This window comes from Coffea eugenioides, chromosome 6 (assembly GCF_003713205.1).
Source record: "Coffea eugenioides isolate CCC68of chromosome 6, Ceug_1.0, whole genome shotgun sequence".
NCBI lineage: Eukaryota > Viridiplantae > Streptophyta > Magnoliopsida > Gentianales > Rubiaceae > Coffea > Coffea eugenioides.
Window position 1 is genome coordinate 672,927 of NC_040040.1, and position 18,409 is coordinate 691,335.

At 32.4% G+C, this 18,409-nt stretch overlaps 1 protein-coding gene across 1 annotated transcript; it reads right to left on the reverse strand.

Moving 5' to 3' along the window:
* Nucleotides 1-42: 42 nt before the first annotated feature.
* Nucleotides 43-6,825, reverse strand: LOC113776387 (subtilisin-like protease SBT5.6; the record flags this gene model as incomplete). Its single annotated transcript, XM_027321530.1, has 9 exons — nucleotides 6,820-6,825; nucleotides 6,607-6,723; nucleotides 6,320-6,512; nucleotides 4,057-4,239; nucleotides 3,591-3,702; nucleotides 1,765-2,317; nucleotides 1,325-1,422; nucleotides 875-1,220; nucleotides 43-258 (listed from the first exon to the last, which is right to left on the reverse strand). Coding segments are annotated over exons 1-9 (1,824 nt in total), but the record flags the coding sequence as incomplete, so codon positions are not given.
* Nucleotides 6,826-18,409: the final 11,584 nt, after the last annotated feature.

Consider the following 18,409-nt stretch of genomic DNA (forward strand, 5'->3'; position numbering starts at 1 on the left):
TACTGAAGAGGTGTAAAAACTAAAAAGTAATAGAAATGTACAACCTGTGGTCATTAGAGAAGATCTTATTGCAGCACTACTCCAATCAGGATGTATAGCTTTTAACAATGCAGCTACGGCAGAAACATGTGGGCAAGACATAGAAGTTCCTGATCCAATGTTATACTTAACAACTCGATGATCTTGAAGAAGCTGAGTTGGAGGCGATGCCTCAGTCCACGCGGCCAATATGTTTAGTCCTGGAGCAGTAATATCTGGCTGGTAGAATGAAAGAATTCAACCAACTATTGTTAATAATATGAATATTTTGTGGAAAAGAAAACTAATCAATTTAAATATTTGAATTTTAAAATCCATGAGAGAACTGTGCAAAACTAGATTGGAAAAAAATAAAATGAAATGGTTGACAAAAGTGTAAGTATTTTGGTTAAGAAGCATAACTATTCTTATTTTGCTGGACGAGTTAAACTTGTTGAGTTATAAGTTTTAAGGAATTGAGTAAAAGAGAACAGCTACAATTCTTTCTATTATGCATCTGGAGATGAAAAAAAAAGATAACAGAATACTAAATTTGGATGAGAAAAACTTTTTTAGAGCACGGTATGTTAGCTTATTCCAAATGATAATATATCATTTTCTATGTAATAGACATGAAACTGTTAACGACACAAAGATTACTCATACCCTTCTCAAAATAGGGTGGAAGGAAGAAACACTAATATTTCTATGCAGAATAACACCTGAATTGTTTTGAATCTTTTGAATTCCTTCCCCCCAAGTGCAAGAATATTGTTCCGTTACCAAATTATGGATCGCATTAATTTACTTCAACAATAATTACCTAGAGAATTTTCATGTTAAACAGTAAAATTACCTTGAGAATATTTGGTTCAATTCCATTTGGACCTAGTGCTGTGAAAGGAGCCATAAATGGAGCTGGTCCAGTACCAATAATAGTTCTTCCTGGGAAAAGTGTTGCTGTTGGATTTTCATTATTCAATATATAACTCACTATTGTTGCTCTATCATTCTGAAGCACAGTTGTTCCAGGGAGTAGGAAAGGGCTTTCAACTACTCCTTTTCCGCCGTAAGGGTTGCCAAAAATGGCAGCTACTCCCCCTGCTCTTCTTACTTCCAATGCCTGAGAAATGAATCCTACCCAGCAGAAAACAACTTTGCCTTTGACAAGCTTTTTGGAAAGCGTACCAGGAAAGCACCTCCTGTAAGGTTTGCTCATAAATGAGTAGAAATGGTGCATATTATCCAAGGTGAAGTCTAAAAAAAAAAGGAGTAAAGAAACTGAAGAAAGGGTGAAAATGCAAACCCGGTAGTCACATTGGTGGTTTTGCCCGGGATTTCCACATCAACAGCATACACCAAAGGATACTTCTTTGTCTTCCTAAATGGCGTTACTGTACGCCCCTGTTGTGAAGATTAAAAAACAACTTTTGGTATCATATAAACAAAAATAATTTACCATGCATTATTGTTGGAAATGCCACTAAATTTTTTTTATTTGTGCATGTTGCAATTGATGGACAATGACTCTTCTGATTAAAGAAAAGTTTTTTGGCAAAAATAATGAATGGCAAGTACTATATAGCAAATGATATAGTACACTTGTCACCATTTCTTTTACAGTTAGTGATCTTTTTGTTAACATATACAGTAAGTGTTCTCTGAGTGTGGCAAAATCATATTTTGAGGAAAGGTAAAGAAAGTGTTCATTTGCAATCTTAAGATTGTTGGATTATCTTTTAGTACCTGAACAATCAGGCCATTTCCCAGCACAATTGTTGATTGAAATATTCGATCAATGCTACTGGCACCAACTGAGATGAGCCATGGAGCTACATTTGACACAGATGATGGAGTTGGCCCTGAATTACCAGCACTACATACCACGATGATATCTCTCTTCAGGGCATGCAATGATCCAATTGCAGTGCCATCTTCAGCATACGGAGAGCTAGTGTAGCTACCAATGGAGAGGCTAATAACATGAACACCATCCTTGATGGCATCGTCGAAGGCAGCAAGCGTATCACCGTCTGGGCATACTGGTTCATCTAGAGGATCAGGTTGCCAACAGACTTTGTAGATGGCTAGGCGAACAAGAGGAGCGCCACCAGAGGCAGTACCATTGGCGAATCCACCCAAGGAAGAAGCATTAGGAACTCTTCGTCCTCCGATAGTTGATGCTGTATGAGTTCCATGACCATTTTTGTCTCTAGGTGAACGGAATTCCATTTTTTCCTTAACAGGGCCATGTTCAGCCTCATAATGCTTTAGGTAGTATCGAGCCCCAATTATTTTCCTACAACATGTAATGAATTTTTTTTTTTTTGCAAGATTATTTCATCTCTTCATCAGGCAATATTAGAACAATTCCACCCAATCCCCCACCCAACCATAAAAAATAAAGGAATAAAAGGAACCATCTATTAATTGGCAATGATCACATCTCAATCAAAAATTTGAAGTCACCAGAAAATCAAGCAAAAACTCATCTTGCAAAAGGAAAAAAATGAAGTCCCTAGAAATTAACTGATGTGATTAGCCAATGCACTGAAGGTATTCATTTTTAATTAATATTCTTTCATGTTTCTCTCACTGAATTGTAGTGAGGAAACACAAATTGTGAAGAGTAAATTAATGCCCTAGGGATCCTTTTGCTCAAAAAACAATGTTAAAGGAGCCTAGATATCTTCTTTTACGAGATACTTCACACAAGTGTTCATGAATATGATTGAATTTCTGCAAGGGTTAAAGACACTAAGGCTCCTAACATTTGATGTCCCTTGTACTTTCTCAATTATTTTTGCTGCACTTTACCCCTTCTGTTTAGCCATATCAGCTATTACCATGTTTCAAATTTACCCTCATCTCCATTTTTCTTCATTCTTCTTTTTCTTGTCCAAGCTTCTCATATCACCATATTTAGCAGTGCAAGTTTTTCTTTTGAGAAAATCAAGAACTAAGTTCCAAATATATTCCACTTTTATTGGAAAACAAAAAAATTCACCGTCTTAACTAAATTCAAAACCTTTGTTATTGTTAAAAATATTCCTCCTCAGAGTAACATTTACAAGCGGAGGTGAGATACCAATGTGATAAAATAGCTCTCATATGCATGTCATGAACATTTGAAACTTTTGATAGAAAATTTTTGTATTGTTAAAATTACATGGTATTATTATTTTAATAATATTTTTTTATTTTTTGTACATGAAATGATTTTATTTTAAACTCTAAAATAGATTCGAAAGGCACGTGACTTTTTTAATTGGTTAGAATTTACTTTTAAGGACATTCTCCAAAAACAAAAAATGAGATCTTATTTTCAAGTATTGTTTCTACTAATTATTATTTTAAAATCATTAGTTTTTTTTTTTTTTTGCGAAATGTTGGTCAAAGGGGGGAATGTAACAAAAATAATGTTACAGGTGAAAGTGCAAATGGCACCAAACTTTAGGGGGTTTAGTGCTTTTAACCCTTCTAATAATGTATTAACTCTTAGCCTGCCTTCTTTCGCATGATTTAATCATGTAAAGGAACCGTTGAATTGAATGAAGAAAAGGGGATCTCACCTATTGCAATGGGAAGAGTTAAAGGCAATCCCTTGTTGACAAGTACCTTTCCAAGATTTTGGAACAGGTTCCATCCCTTCATCGTTAAAACTTCGAGACTCTGGCCATATACCTGGTCAAAATAAAGTATAGATAGATAAAACAATCCTATTTTATGCACAACCAATTCCAAAAATGTGATGTGCTAAGTCAAATCTGTTCCACAATCAACCATTCCTATTAAATTAGCATGCACGCTATCACCTTTTTTTTTTTCTCTTGCTTTCTCTTTGTGATGCTGAACACGTCAACATATCTTTGTCAAAAAACATTTTCAAATTGTGTTTGCGAGCAAGTTGAAAATAGAAAATTCAAATTTTGAACTCAATATCTTCGTGTGAGGCTTGAAAACTGAATCGGTTAATACGTATGTGTGTATGTATGTATACAAACACTAGAATTCACCAAAATTATTAGGTAAAGTTACCGCTGTCAAAGACTCCAACGATAACATCTTTGCCATAGCTAGCTCTCTGAAGTAATTTTTCTCCATTCACACGACTTAAGTCACCATTTGCTTCAAGTAAATTGGTGAAATCCCACGATCTTGTAGTTTGTAGCCGCAATCTTCTTGTTTGGCTACGGAACACCGAAATCACTCCATCCATTTCTGCCAAGACAAGAGTAGGTTGTTTTCCATAAGCACGGTACAAGACCATTTGGCAACAGAATGTTTAGCTATTGGCATTAAAATACTCCTAAACATTAGATGTCTAGGATATAGTACCATATTTTTTGTTTTATGAATGGTAGAATCAGTTGCGGAGCCAGAAATAACTTTTACTGGGAGCAAAGATAATATAGAATATATTTACTTTTTTTGCCCCTAAAAATAAAGACATAACAACAATATTCATGTAATAAATGAAAATGATATAACTATTTTAAAAGAAAATAAAACTATTGAATGAATAATGTTACAAAAAATTACATAATGGGATTCACTAATATAATATTCATTTTGTTTCAAAAATTACATAGTATAACCTTTCACAATTGGTCAAGATAAATTTTCAAAATTTTATGTTTTATAACCTTTTTGTTTACAACTCCACAAGAAGGCGGCGAAGTGAAGGAATTGATCAGAGGGGAAGAAGAGTTAGTGAGAAAATAGATAGTACTTACTTTTTTTTGTGCACATAAGTTTCATAAACTAAGTATCACAATTATTGATTAACTTTTATAAATAACACACCTATTTATAAGAAATTTAAGATTTGTTTTATTGAATGAGTCCAACAAAACCTTTTTGGCTTATAAGAAATAAACTACAACAAGTTACAAGGGAGCTAAATAATTGAAACAAGAGGATTTTGGATTTTTACACTCTATTTCCATTGAACTACAAAACCAGAATACATGAATTTTCATTTCTTAATAACTAAGTGGGTACAAAAATACAATATAATAGAAACTACAAGGGCAGTTGCACTATTTTTAAGGGTCAATGGGAGCATGTGCCCCAGTGCCCCAGTCTAAATCCGCCTCTGGGTAGAATTCAAACCCAAAATGATAAGACGCTGAAATGTCTTATCCAAGGACACTTGCTGATCCGCTAGATACAGCCTATACGCCATCAACTATGGTGATAACTTGTGATGGCCCTCGAACTATCCGCATAGTTCACTTTTCGCAACTAAATTGTACTCATTTAGGGTAAATGCTAGAAACTCCTATGATTTCATGTATTATGATATTTCAAAATATCAAGGTGACTCCTGTGATTTTATGTAAAGTGGAATTCTGATGGATAGAAGCCGTTATAATTTTTTAATTTAAATACCAATAATACTCTTTCTTAACTACCAAATGGAAAGAGGATCTAACCACTTAGCATAAAATCATGGAAGATTATGTTGATACATGCAAAATTATAGGAAATTTAAGTGGATATTATAATTTCATCAAATGCGTTTTGGAGCATAACTGAGCCCATCTTCATAATTGACTATGTTTTCAATCGGTTTTTCACTTTATAAGAAACTTCTCTTGAATTATGAGTATATTTTGAAATGTTAAGAGAGTGATGTACTAATATGCAAAACCTGAGGGGATTATTAGTTTGTTTCCCTGTACATATATTCTCAAATCACACCATCAAAATTTAGAATAATGTGTTTGGTCACTCGCTCTAATTTGGCGGTTAAAATCAATAGGAGGTTAACCAGCATTTCACTAGCAGGGGTTTGGTGTTAATAGAGAGTGTTAACATTTACCTTTGCAAAAATACCCTTCCAACATTTACTATTATCTATACCCATCTTATTTGAAAAACCTCCCACTCATACATAACTATCACTGCACTCCCTCATTAACTGATTAACTAATCCACTAATGTACATTGCATCACCTCTCAAAAATCTCTTTATTCTATATCTTTTTTATTATTTTTTTCTAAAATATGCACACAACCCACTAGTGATTCTTAAATGTGTGCTGGTTGGTGTCTGCTGAAATTAAAAGAAAAGATTACTACTATATTGCTGGAAAAGTTCAGCATGGGACACAGGAAAAAAAATAGTTCAATCGCCCATGGTGAGTTATGTGAAGAGTTATGGCCCTTTAGGTAGCTTTCCCTGATTATTGTGGCTAACAGTTTTCCTCTTTTCCCTGATTACGAGGCCCTATATTGGTTTTGGACACCCTTTTCTTCTTTTTTTCCCTTTTTTTTTTTAAATTTCCCGACTAACCTGATACCGTGGAGGCTTCTTCTGGTGTAAGGAATGCCGAGAAGCCATTGATTATGTGTTTGTAGCTATGAATAAGACATGTCTCAGCTTCTTGTTTTGAACCCTTAACAGAATGTAGAAATGAGCGATGGTGTTCCTCTATTTCTTCAAAGTTTCTGTTCCCACTGTGCTCTCCAAGGTACACTATATACACCTGCAAGAATTGCAATAATGGAGTGATTAACTAAACTACAGATAGAGCCAATCAATAAGTTGATAATTCAGGAGATATGAAGTGAAGACTTCACCTGCCGTTCTTCACATAAAGCTTTCATATGAAGACTAATGAAAAGAAAGCATAAAACAGCCAAATATTTCTCCATGAATCTTTTGTTGAAATTGCAACTCGTGATGATGAACTTTGCCTATTCCATCATTATATTTAAAGGGTAAGAATCGGCAGTATGCCCTCGATTTACTAATTTTATTCTCATATGGAACTTCATTTTTCCATAACATACGTCCATGGTATTGGCCAATTCAAAGTTCACCAAGAGATAAAAACTTGGGCTGAAAGTCTTCTCCCAAATTAACAAAAACATGTATGTTAATGGTTGGCCATGACTAAGTAGGAAGCATGATTAAGTCAATGTCAAGAATTTTCAACCAGTATTTGTATAGGAAAATGTTATATATACAGTTTAATTTTACATAAACATCAGCAACTGCCTAATAGTTCTGCTGTGATTGGGACATTCAAATTTTGAAAGGAACGGTACATTTCTTTTCTTTTCCTCGTAATTTCATGACTGTTGTGCTTCGCCACCCTTACGTAGCAAAAAAGGTTAATAATACTTTGCCCCCTAAGTTTTGAAGGTAGTCACCTTTTATCGCATCAACTTTAAAAATAAGCACTTCACTCCCTACATGTGAACTGGTCAAACATTAGAATAGTTAACTCCATCCACAAGACTGATTGTAATGACATTTTTTCCCTTCTATTATTGTTCAAATACAAACTTTGATAGTATATTTATTTAACATTACAAAAGAAATCAATTAACCGAAAACTCTAATGTGCTTTATTAGTAGTAAAAGTTGAAAATAGAAAAAAAAATTTCACTCCTTTTAATATATTCAATAAGAACATAGCAAGAATTTCTCTAGTGACTTTGAAATTTAAAACTTTAGCATGCCCTTACTAGTGGTAGTATATGAACCGAACCCACTCAAACTGTTTAGGGCCAAATATAAAATGCACATACTCAGTATTTTGCATATATTGCCTTTATCCTTTTTCTTTTGTCAAATATCGCGAAAGTGTCACTGTTAAAACGTCTTCTAGATAAAAGTTATTAAGAATCATGAAAAGTTATTTCAGAGAATTTAACAATGAATTAACCATTCCTACACTGACAGTGTATACACTATCAGCGTTGGATGAATAACAATTATGTAAAATTTAAATTTGAAATTCAACTTTTGCACATATGTCATGAATCAAACAGTGATAGTGTATATATATATATAAGATTTACTATTAAACAATTAGTAATTTTTTTTGACTTATAGTAGATAACTGTTATTCGACCACAAAGCTGAAAACGAGGCAAAAAGATGTGGAAGGGCTGGTGTCGAAAGGGAGAACCTATGTTGCTAAATCAGTACTTCAGAATTTTGGTTAATTAACATTGATACAAAACAAAAAGTTACTTAACATAATTAGCTGGCCTATGGATATAGATGAGCCAATTTTCAATACTATAATTCCATATTGAGTTAACTAACCAAATAATCAATTCCTAAAACGTATTAGTTTGCCTTTAATACAACTGGTTGACCATGCATCGTTTAATGGAGTTGCAGCAGCTCGTCACTATATCAACTTGCAATTGGAAATTGATCAAGAAGACAAAAGCATAACAGTGACATGAGAAGGATTTCTTATTGTCAATAAGTTCGTGATACCACTGGGGCTAAAAAAAAGAGTTTTACTAATCAGAATAGAAAGGTACATTCATATATAGTACTCTTATATATCTGCATAAACTAGGATGTTTACTCCACCAAACTGATCTGTTGTCTTTAGTTACGGGGAAAAATATTCGTAGTTGGTTTAATAATCTATATATAGCCTTGCGACTGTTGATAATTTAACTTTCATTTATTTCTCAAAAGATAAATCTTAGTTTAGCGTTTAATGTCTTCTCGTCAAGTTCAATGCTTAAGATATATACTATGTTGAAGCATTCAAGGATCATACAAGTTGATATATAGTAAATTATTCTTAGAGAATATACTATTGTATCAGGTGCAACATTTTCTATTCCGGCAGGTGGTGAAAGGTTTAGAAACTTTTGAATAGAAAATGAGGATTAGATTTTCGTTCTTGACTAATTCATATCCGAACCACATGCCATATCAACATGAAATTACTTTAGTTTAGCAGTGTGAAATCGCGGGGGCTGGCGCTGTTCTTGCCTTTACGATTCAAAAGCTGTAAACTGAACTCAACATGGGCATGTTTTGAGGGCTTTGATGCAGTTAGAGATGATTTCTTTGCAGACCTAAATATTGATACATCCACTAATAATGCTTTAGCTCCCGACCATAACCATGTCAGTAAGAGGATTTTATTGAACATACAAGTTAAATATTTGAATAGGTATTGAGCCCGTTAGTTCATTTGTTGTGTTTATTATTCCATGGATGGATGGTTTTCTGTACTTTGTTTAATAGTTTTTTTTTTCTTTTTTGGTCTCAATTCGCTCTATACCTTTAAAAACAAGTATATTTGAATACCATTTTATCGATATACACTAACTCTTCTAAACTCGATTGTTTGCTGTACCATGGTTCAGAGGTTTCAATTTTTTAATAAATTTTCAATGCTTTCGTGTCCCTTTGTGTGTTGTGTTCCTCTTTCAACCTCTTTCACGGGTGTTTTTAATCCCTCGTGGATATTCGTTTTTGCGGGAGCATTCCCTTTCGTGTCGTTCAACTTTTTCCATGATATTTTCTCCAATGATTTTGTTCGATTGGACAAAATCTTTTAAGGAATTTTTAATTATGTTTTACGATATTTTCACTCAACGGGCACATTTCCTATGCATAGTTAGTTACTAGGACTAACTCCAGTTTACATCCCCGAACTTGTACCACTTTTTGATTTTGCATTATAAATTTTAATTTTAAACACTTTACACCCTAAACTCTCTAATGTATCCCATTTAAGCCTAATCGATGACAATATTAGCAAAATTAACAGAATAAAGGATCTACAAATCAATGACAATATGTTGAAAGCGGTCAAAACGAGCCAAGAGATTTGCAAAACAAAATAATACATTGTCATTAATTTGTATCATCCTTTATTTCATTAATTTGCTAACAATATTAGTGATTCGAACCGTACAAGTTAGTGAACATGTGCTAAAAATAGTCAAAATAAGTCAAGAAATCACGGTTAGAACAAAACGATACATAATCATTAATTTACATCATTTTTTTTATCTTTTCAATTTTACTAACATTGTTATTTATTAGACTTAAAATGGATAAACTTGAGATTTTCGAATGCAAAGTATTCAAAATTAAGAGTTTAGAGTGTAAAGTGTCCAAAATTAAAATTTAAGGTGCGAAATAAGGAAGTGGTACAGGTTTGGGACTGTAAAAAAGAGTTAGTTCTTTGTACTAATCAGACTAGTAAAAGAAATTCCAATATAATGATTTTCCATATCCGTGTACAAAATAAATTTTCTAAATCTGAAAGTCAAAAATAAATCCAAAAGATTAGTTAAGAGCAGACCCTTAAGCTATATATATTTACTCTTCATACAAGGATCTTAGTCTTTTGTGAATTTACCCTTAATGTATAGTCTTTTGTATTACAAGGAAAATTTTAAATGGTTCCAATTTTTTGAATTCTTTCTTGTGACTGTTGATAATTTCCTTTTCCTCAAAAGAAGAATTGCCAGTATACATTACTTCTAGAGTTCAATATCTTCTGGTCAAGTTCAATGTTTCAAAAGTACTCTGTTAAAGCATTCAAGGATCTTAGAAGTTGGAGTAGATAATGCTTAGTGTATATACAATGTTTAAGGTACAAGTTGAACATTTTCTATTTGATCAGATGGTGAAAGGTTTATACAATTCTGAATAAAAACTTATGATTAGGTTTCCATGCTTGACTAATTCATATTTATACGCATGCAACGTCAACTTGAAATAACTTTAATGGATTTTTCTAACGGTTGCCCTATGGGCAATTGTTAATACATCTATATTCCACCCAACCTATCATGTATATACACATACTAATAATTACTACTTTCTCTTACATTTATACACTTTTTCTAATTAATCTTATATTTTTAAAAATTTAACACTTGAAATACATCTTCGCGAGTAACTATAGAGCACCCGTTAAACACACTGAACTTTAATTAATTTGGCAGTGTAAAATTCCTGGAGTTACCACTTTTTTTTCCGTTAACAATTGAAGTTTCCATGTTTCGAGAATTTTTATCCAGTTTGAGAAGATTTCTTTAGAGAAGTATATATTTACACATCCATTCACTATGCATTAGACACAATGAAAACTTGCCATATTTTCAGAGTTAATATTATGTGCCGGAGCAATTGTAAAGTTAAAGGCCAATCTTATCCATCTAGTCAAAGTCACTAAGTCAATCAAAAATATTCTTTTGGTGTGACTAGGTGTGTCACTGGGTCGGGTCTTATCCAAATCCAATCCAGACCCAATATATTTCGATAGGGTTTGGATTTAATTTCTCAAATCCAGATCCTACCCAGACCGAGACCTTACAAAGAGTCGTGGGTCTGGGTAGGGTCTGGTTTTTTAGAATTCAGATCTAAATCCAAACTCATATATAGGAGTGTGCAACGAATTCAAATTTGGTAATTCGGAGGTTTGAATTCGAAATTTTTTGAAATTTTGGAATAAGAATTATAGACCGATTTCGATTTCGAATTCACCAGTTCCGATTTCGATTTCAATTCCGAATTCATCGAATTCAGAAACCTTTTTTCCCTTTTTTCTTTTTTGTTAGATGTATTGTTATATAATATAAATTTTATATACTACATAATTCACGAGTTCGGATAAATTTTTTTCCCATTTTCTTTTTGTTAGATGTATTGTTATATAATATAAATTTTATATTACACATATTATAAAAAATGTAATTATATATATAAATATATATTATAAAATGAAATTGAAATAAAAAATATTATTATTATTATTATATATATTTATAAAATGAAATTGAAATAAAAAATATTATTATATATAAATAAATGTATATTAATATATATATATTATAAACGAAATTGAAATAAAAAATTTCGATTTTGATTTCCAATTTCGAATTATGAATTCAAAATCGAAAATTCCGACATCAGTGTCGAATTCCAAATTACTGATCTCGAAAATTTCGAATTCAATTCGAATTCGGTCGGTAAATCGGAATTTTACGATTTTGCACACTCCTACCCATATATTTTTAATTAAATAATATATATATTAGAAAATTTATAAAATAATATAATATTTTATGGCTATTAAATCGAATACAGTAAGATTTTATGGCATCAGAATCTGTATCTAGTATTGGTGGTTGGGTGATTGATAAGACTCGTGTCAAATTGCTTTTAAATGTGGTTGAAACATTAGTGACTACTGATGATTGGATTGAATCAAAGAAAAAATGAGTAAGTGTTTATAAATCTTCTTATTCTATTATTTATTTGTCATCGGTCCTTAATCAAATGATCTCATTCACTATTTTAGTGCTGGATTGCAAGACATCTGTCAACATTGAGGTTTAAATAAGAAAAGGAGGTACAAAATTATATTTTTTTAATAAGACTAAATATTTATATATGTTATGGTTGTCTTCTTTTTTAAAAACTAATCCTAGTTGTCACTGTAATTGGTACAAACTTTTTCAAGAAAAGGAAAAAAAAGGTAAAAGCAAACAAATGAAACATTGATGTGGATGCAGTTAAATCTTTAAAAATATATAGAAGTAGTCAATAATAATTCTTTCTTTGAGTTCAAAATATTGCATTCAATCCACGAGGAAATGCGGACGGAAACACCGCAATGCAATCGTGGGCCTATGGCATAATGAACTTCTAAGATCGTTCCTCATCGGGCTCCAAAGGGTACGATTATCTGGAAAGACAATGGTCTACGACGAGGCTGCCGCCTTTTCCAATGTGGTACTAATCATTCTTTTCTTGCCTAATTAATTATTATTATTATTATTTATCAACCGTAAGATAACTGTGCGGTTCCAAAAGAAACTTACTACTGTACTACGTAGTTGCTGTAAGTAGTAATAGCGAAGACATAATAGTTAGAAGGGACAACAAAAAAAAAAAAAAAGAAAGAAAGATAAAAGTTTCATCGTACTTATAATGAAGCTTTAGAATGCCATTTTAAATGATTTACCAAAATATAAATGACGAGAAAGAGGTTAAAACACAGAGGAGTTAATTCCTCTACCATCCCGCCTTCTTCTTCTTGTAAAAATTGACGTAGACCCCGCAAGCATCTTTAATTCGAGTAGAATTCACAGGTTGTATGATTCATTTCCGAATTGTATATATAAAATAAAGGGTTAAAGAGTAGTTAATTCTACACGCATAGAGTAGTATATCTTTAGTCATTAGTTAATTTTACACGTTGTCCTACTTTTCTATACGGTCCTCGGCAGAAAGTAACAATGATTAGCTCTAGAATCTACTCAGGCCCTTGTTTGATAATTTCATTTAGTACTTAAATTTGATGGATTCAGATCGTAACAAGTTCAGACGCGTTTGATAACAAAAAATTAAACATCTGAATTAATTAAATGACACTGAATTTCGTAATGAAAACTTGCTCTAAAAAATAAGTAATAAGCTACTCACTTATCACTGAATGTGATATACATTTAAATGTATTAGATTTAATACTTTACAATTCAATAATTTAATGGATTCAGATTTCAGTTTTAAATTGAGTGTGTTTGGATTGTAAATGATTTGAGATAATTTTGTGAAAAAAGTACTGTAATACTTTTTTGATAGGATGTATGTGAGATAAAAAAATGATTGAAAAGTATATTGATGATGCAAGCAAGTCAGTGTGTGTAAATAAGGTGTAAATAAAGTGTAATTTTTTATAATCCAAACACTTATTGTTTGGATTAGCTGTTTTTTTGGGTGATTTTGAAAAATTTTACTGTAGCAGAGTTTTTAGAGTATATTTTGGAATATTTTTTAAATATTTAAAAAAAATTAGACTACTTTTTTGAGTATCTTTTAGACTACTTTTTAGGGTACCTTTTAGAGTACTTTTTTAGACTAGTAACTAGTTTTTGAAAAACTCCTAGATCCAAACAGAGCGATAACGATTATTTAACAACAATAATTAGCCAAGATAGAAATATTCCCAATTGACAACTAGTTATTGGTTTGGAAACTTATAAATATCAAACCTTAATGATTTTGTATAGGTATTATTTAAGATAAGCTTGCAAAGAATAATCAAGCATAATAAAATTTTATTAATTTGACACACATTCCACATAATTATTGCCATGTCATTAAACATATAGATAAAGAGGGGAAGCCCCCTGCCACGTAGGATGGTTGTCCGCCCATGTGTGGCGTGGGGATTGGTCAGTGGTGATGATGTGGAGTTGAAGTTGGACCGGTTTGTCTCCTTTTTTTTTTTTTGCCCTTTGATCAACCAAACGGCGTCGTATGTGGATGAATCTTCAACCATTTTTTCCTCCGCTTTCTTTCTCTCTCTTTCATTCAAGTGCAGAAGCATTTGTCCATGTCAACAACTCTTGAAGACCAGTTCTTATTGCTATTATCCTCTGGACAAAATTCCCTCTTCTTTCTTTTTGTCTTTTATTCAAAACATAGCAACATCAATCAATATCAAGAGCACTTGAAGACCGGTTCCTGTATAAAACTCCATTTTTTCCATGAGACCCAGAGGTCTTCCCTCAATTTCTGGCATTTGATTGTACTTGGAAGAGATTGCAATCTCAATTGGAAGGTCTAGATTTTTTTCTTCTTCTGAGGAGTGGGTGCTTAGGATTTGATGGACGATGGGCTCGAGACAGAAAATGGCTGGTAATCTTCTTCCCCTTCCATTCCCGGTTCTCCCTCTTGTTCTTCTTCATCTTCCTCCCTCCCTCAAGTAGTCAGGGGTAATTTTTTCTGTTTTTCTGAAATTTTTCCTGATATTTCTATTTTCTTGGCTAAAACCAGCAAATCTTTTTTTTCCCATCTCCTTCGTGTCCTTTTGTGAAACAATGAGGAAGGCGAAGGTCAATATTTCATCTCTGCTATCTGGTGCGAATTTCTTGAATGCAGATATGGTACTTTTCTTCCCCTTTCTTTTCATGATTAATGTCTCCATTTCATTTCTGTTTTATAGTTGATTTTTTATTTTTAATTAGAAGAAAAACTTTTAATATGGTCTGTGATGATGAATAATTGATGATTAGCTGGCTTTTAGATATTTATTTACTTGGTGTTTTGTTGTTCCCTTTTTCGTTCTTGCCTTTCTTGGATTTTTCTGGAGTTGGGAGAAAAAATGGCCACCCGTGAAAAACAACTGGTAAGGAAAAACATAAGTTTTGTTGTATCATTCTAATTTAATTTTTTCCCTTCCACTCCCAATTTAGGATTTGATGGACGATTTTTTTTCCTTTTTTTTTTTGTTCTTTTGGTGTTACTTTTCTGAGTATATTATTAGTTGTTGTTACAGGAAGGAATACGAAGACTTGAAGTTGACATCTCTAAGAAGTAGTTAAAACTGGTAATATTTATTTGTGTTCTACTATTTATGCTATAAACCATAGTCTTTTTCTATAAACAGTTTCTCTCACCTAATTTAGCATTTTTTTGTTTATTGAGGTTTTTGTCAGAGAAAGGATAAAGGTAAAAGTGATTGGAAGAATCAGCAAATTTCTTCCAGTGTTTTGTGTTTTGGGGTTTATTGTCTTTGTCAGAGTAAATTAGATATGAGTATCTTTTTCTTCTCTATCTTCTTTTTTTTCCTTGGCTGGTGAACATGATGAATCTGTTATTTAAACTACCTGGTATTCTTGGTAATGCCAAGATTTGGGAAGTTGTATGATGAAACCTTTATTTCATAGTCGATTTTTCTGGTTTTGTGGTTTTAATGTGCAAAGTGAAATCATTATTATGACTAAATTCCTTGAAGATGTTTTCACCAGTTCATGATTCATGAGATACATAGTTATATGAATTAGGTAAATGATGTTTCAAAAGCAAAATCCATGTAATCTACTATGAAGATACTGTCTTTGCTCTTTTAAATTATTGAAGAAACTTGGCTTGATCTTTGGCTGGAAAAAATATGTTCAGAAAATAGTATCCCTGTGCTTCATAGTATTGACCTTTGATGTTGGACCCAATTTTGCATTTTTAGAAAAAAAGAAAAATTGAAAAATACTGCATAGAAACTTCTCTAGAATTTACTTCCATATGTATATACAGTATTTTGTTCCTTTTGGGAAAATTTCATCAGTGAGATTATTTTTATTGTTTGATTTTTGTTGGTAAGACTTGTTTTTATACTCTCTCAGTAGATTTCTTCTCTTGTTTCTGTTATTGCTATTTTTTTTTTATGAATTCTTCTTTCTTCTAAGCAACTTTAAAGGTTCTTTTCTCTATTTGAATATGTTATTATTGGGGTGCATCTAATCCTGATCCTATTTCTGTAGCAGGAAATAACCATACTTCGAGTTTTGTTACCGGTGGATCTGCTCAATTGCATGGTGCTACCTAGACAAGTGCCTCACCCTGCTCTTCAGTATCAATTAATGATATTTCCGCCAGCCCTAGGCGTGCCTTCAAATGCTGAATGGAATGGGTATCAGGTAGTTTGTTTCTGACATCACTTCTCTATTTTACACTGCATTTGTCTGCTTGATGGCATTTATTGTAAGATTCATGTGTTTAATGTCCATCTGATGTTCAAATTGTGGTGGTATCTGACAGATGGTGTTATCTTTGCTTGCTGAACACCGTATATGAATTTCATTTGATACATTAGATGTCACAAATGCATTTGAAAATCTGTCACTGTTTCCAATTTGTGCTTGTCAACGTGTAAGGTTTAACATATGGGGTAATAGTGTAGTGAACAAGTGCATTTTTAGTTATAAATGAGGTGAAGAAACTAATTTTTATCTTTTTGTGCCACGGAAGACTATCTTTTTACTCACCTCTACTGTGATGAAGATCTTCAGATGCTGTGTTTTTTTTTTTTTTCAGGACTTTGAAGTTAACAGTGATTGTTGTTCTCTGTATCTCTTTTGAAAATTGATAGGAGGCTCTCGTTCCCATACTGCATACAAAGTCATCGTTAACTGCTTTGTTGTTCCTTTTTTTTATTGGTATATATGCATAAGCAAGAAATAGTGCTTTTAAAGTGGATTTATTCCGGATGTATTTGATCTCCTTTAAAAAAATGTTCCTATGGCATGAAAAGAGAAATCTATCATTAAATAAAAGGGGCTTGCCGACGGTTAGCTCTGCATGCGCTCCGGAGGCCAGGTCTTGTCCCCTATTTGTAACTTGTGATTTGTGCTAATAATATTGAAGTATTGTTTTAAAAAAAAAGGGGTTTGCAGAAACGTTTCAAACAATTAGAGATTAATGTGGAGAGAGGTAAGAGAAAATTATTGAGCTCAATTTGCAAAGAGGAAATAAATCTTGATTTTTGTTTGAAACACGATGAACCTCAGATTATGTACATGCAACCAACCAAAAATAAATAAATACATAAAACAGAGAGAGAAAACAGTCAATAGATTCATAACTTTCATCATGCATGTGAAATTAGTTGGTAAAGTGAAGGTTTTAATTATTGCGCGAAGTATTTCCATTGTAAATATAAGCTGCTAGATGCTTGTTACTGCCTATGAAGCTCAAGTTTTTATATTTAGTTTTAGCTCTCTAGTACCAGTTTTTATTGCTTACTTCCTGTAATAATGTCCGCACTTGATTTTTTTTAAGACTGATGTTCCTCCAACATTATCTGGAGGGTTGTTTTAACTTCCTTGCAAGGATGTCTCTTGAAATGGATTATGTTTGGAATAGATGTGTTTCCATCTGTTTATATGAATATGTTATTATTAAGGTACATCCTATAGTGGTTTTTTTTCTCACAAAAAAAAACATGTTATATCTTTGTGTTTGTTTTCCTAAAAATTTTTCTAAACTTCTCAATCACTATACGGAATGCAAGTCATGGTTTTCTTTTCTTTTTTTATCTCTCTCTTATAAAGATTTAGCTGACTTTTTCAACATATTTTTTTAGTAGATTATGTTGGACTTGGAGAGATGGCTGTGTTTTTCATTTTCTTTCTTCAAGTGGAAGAAGATGAAGAAGAGTGAAGATTAAATGATTGTGATTTTAATGGATGTTCCAACATTATTTTATTCACGAAGTGATTATTAACTTAATAATTTTTTTACAGTTTCTTTTTTTTCCCTCTTCTAAAACTCGCTTCTTGTTTTAATGGCAGTTATGTGATAGAAGAATAATGAACAGAAACTATTGGTAGGTTTTTCCTTTTAGTTATTTCATGTCTTTTCTTCCATGCAAAATGTTTGTTAAACTCCTAGCTCACAAAGGGCATTTCTTATGGTTCCCTGGGTTTTTAAGAACTAGAGAAGTAAGCATTTTTCATGTTTGTTTCTTTCTTTTGTCTCTTGTGCTTCAATTATTTTTTTCCTAAACATCTGGTCAAGTAGAAAAAATGGAACAAGGCTTCCTTTTATGTGTATGTGCGGTTAAAAAGTAAATGATTATTTTGAGCAAGATAATGAACAAATGATAAATTGTGAGATTGGCATTTAATGGATGGGAAGATGTCTGGCTGGATTTATCTCATGTCAGAGTGTTCCAATCCTTTCTATCAAAAAAAAAAAAAAAACTATTCCCTCTTCTTTCTATGCAACAAACAATTTTTCCCTCTTTGCTGGTAGGTGAAATACAAATTCCTGTATCTGCAACAAAAAGGTTGGGCTCAATGTTGAGAAAAC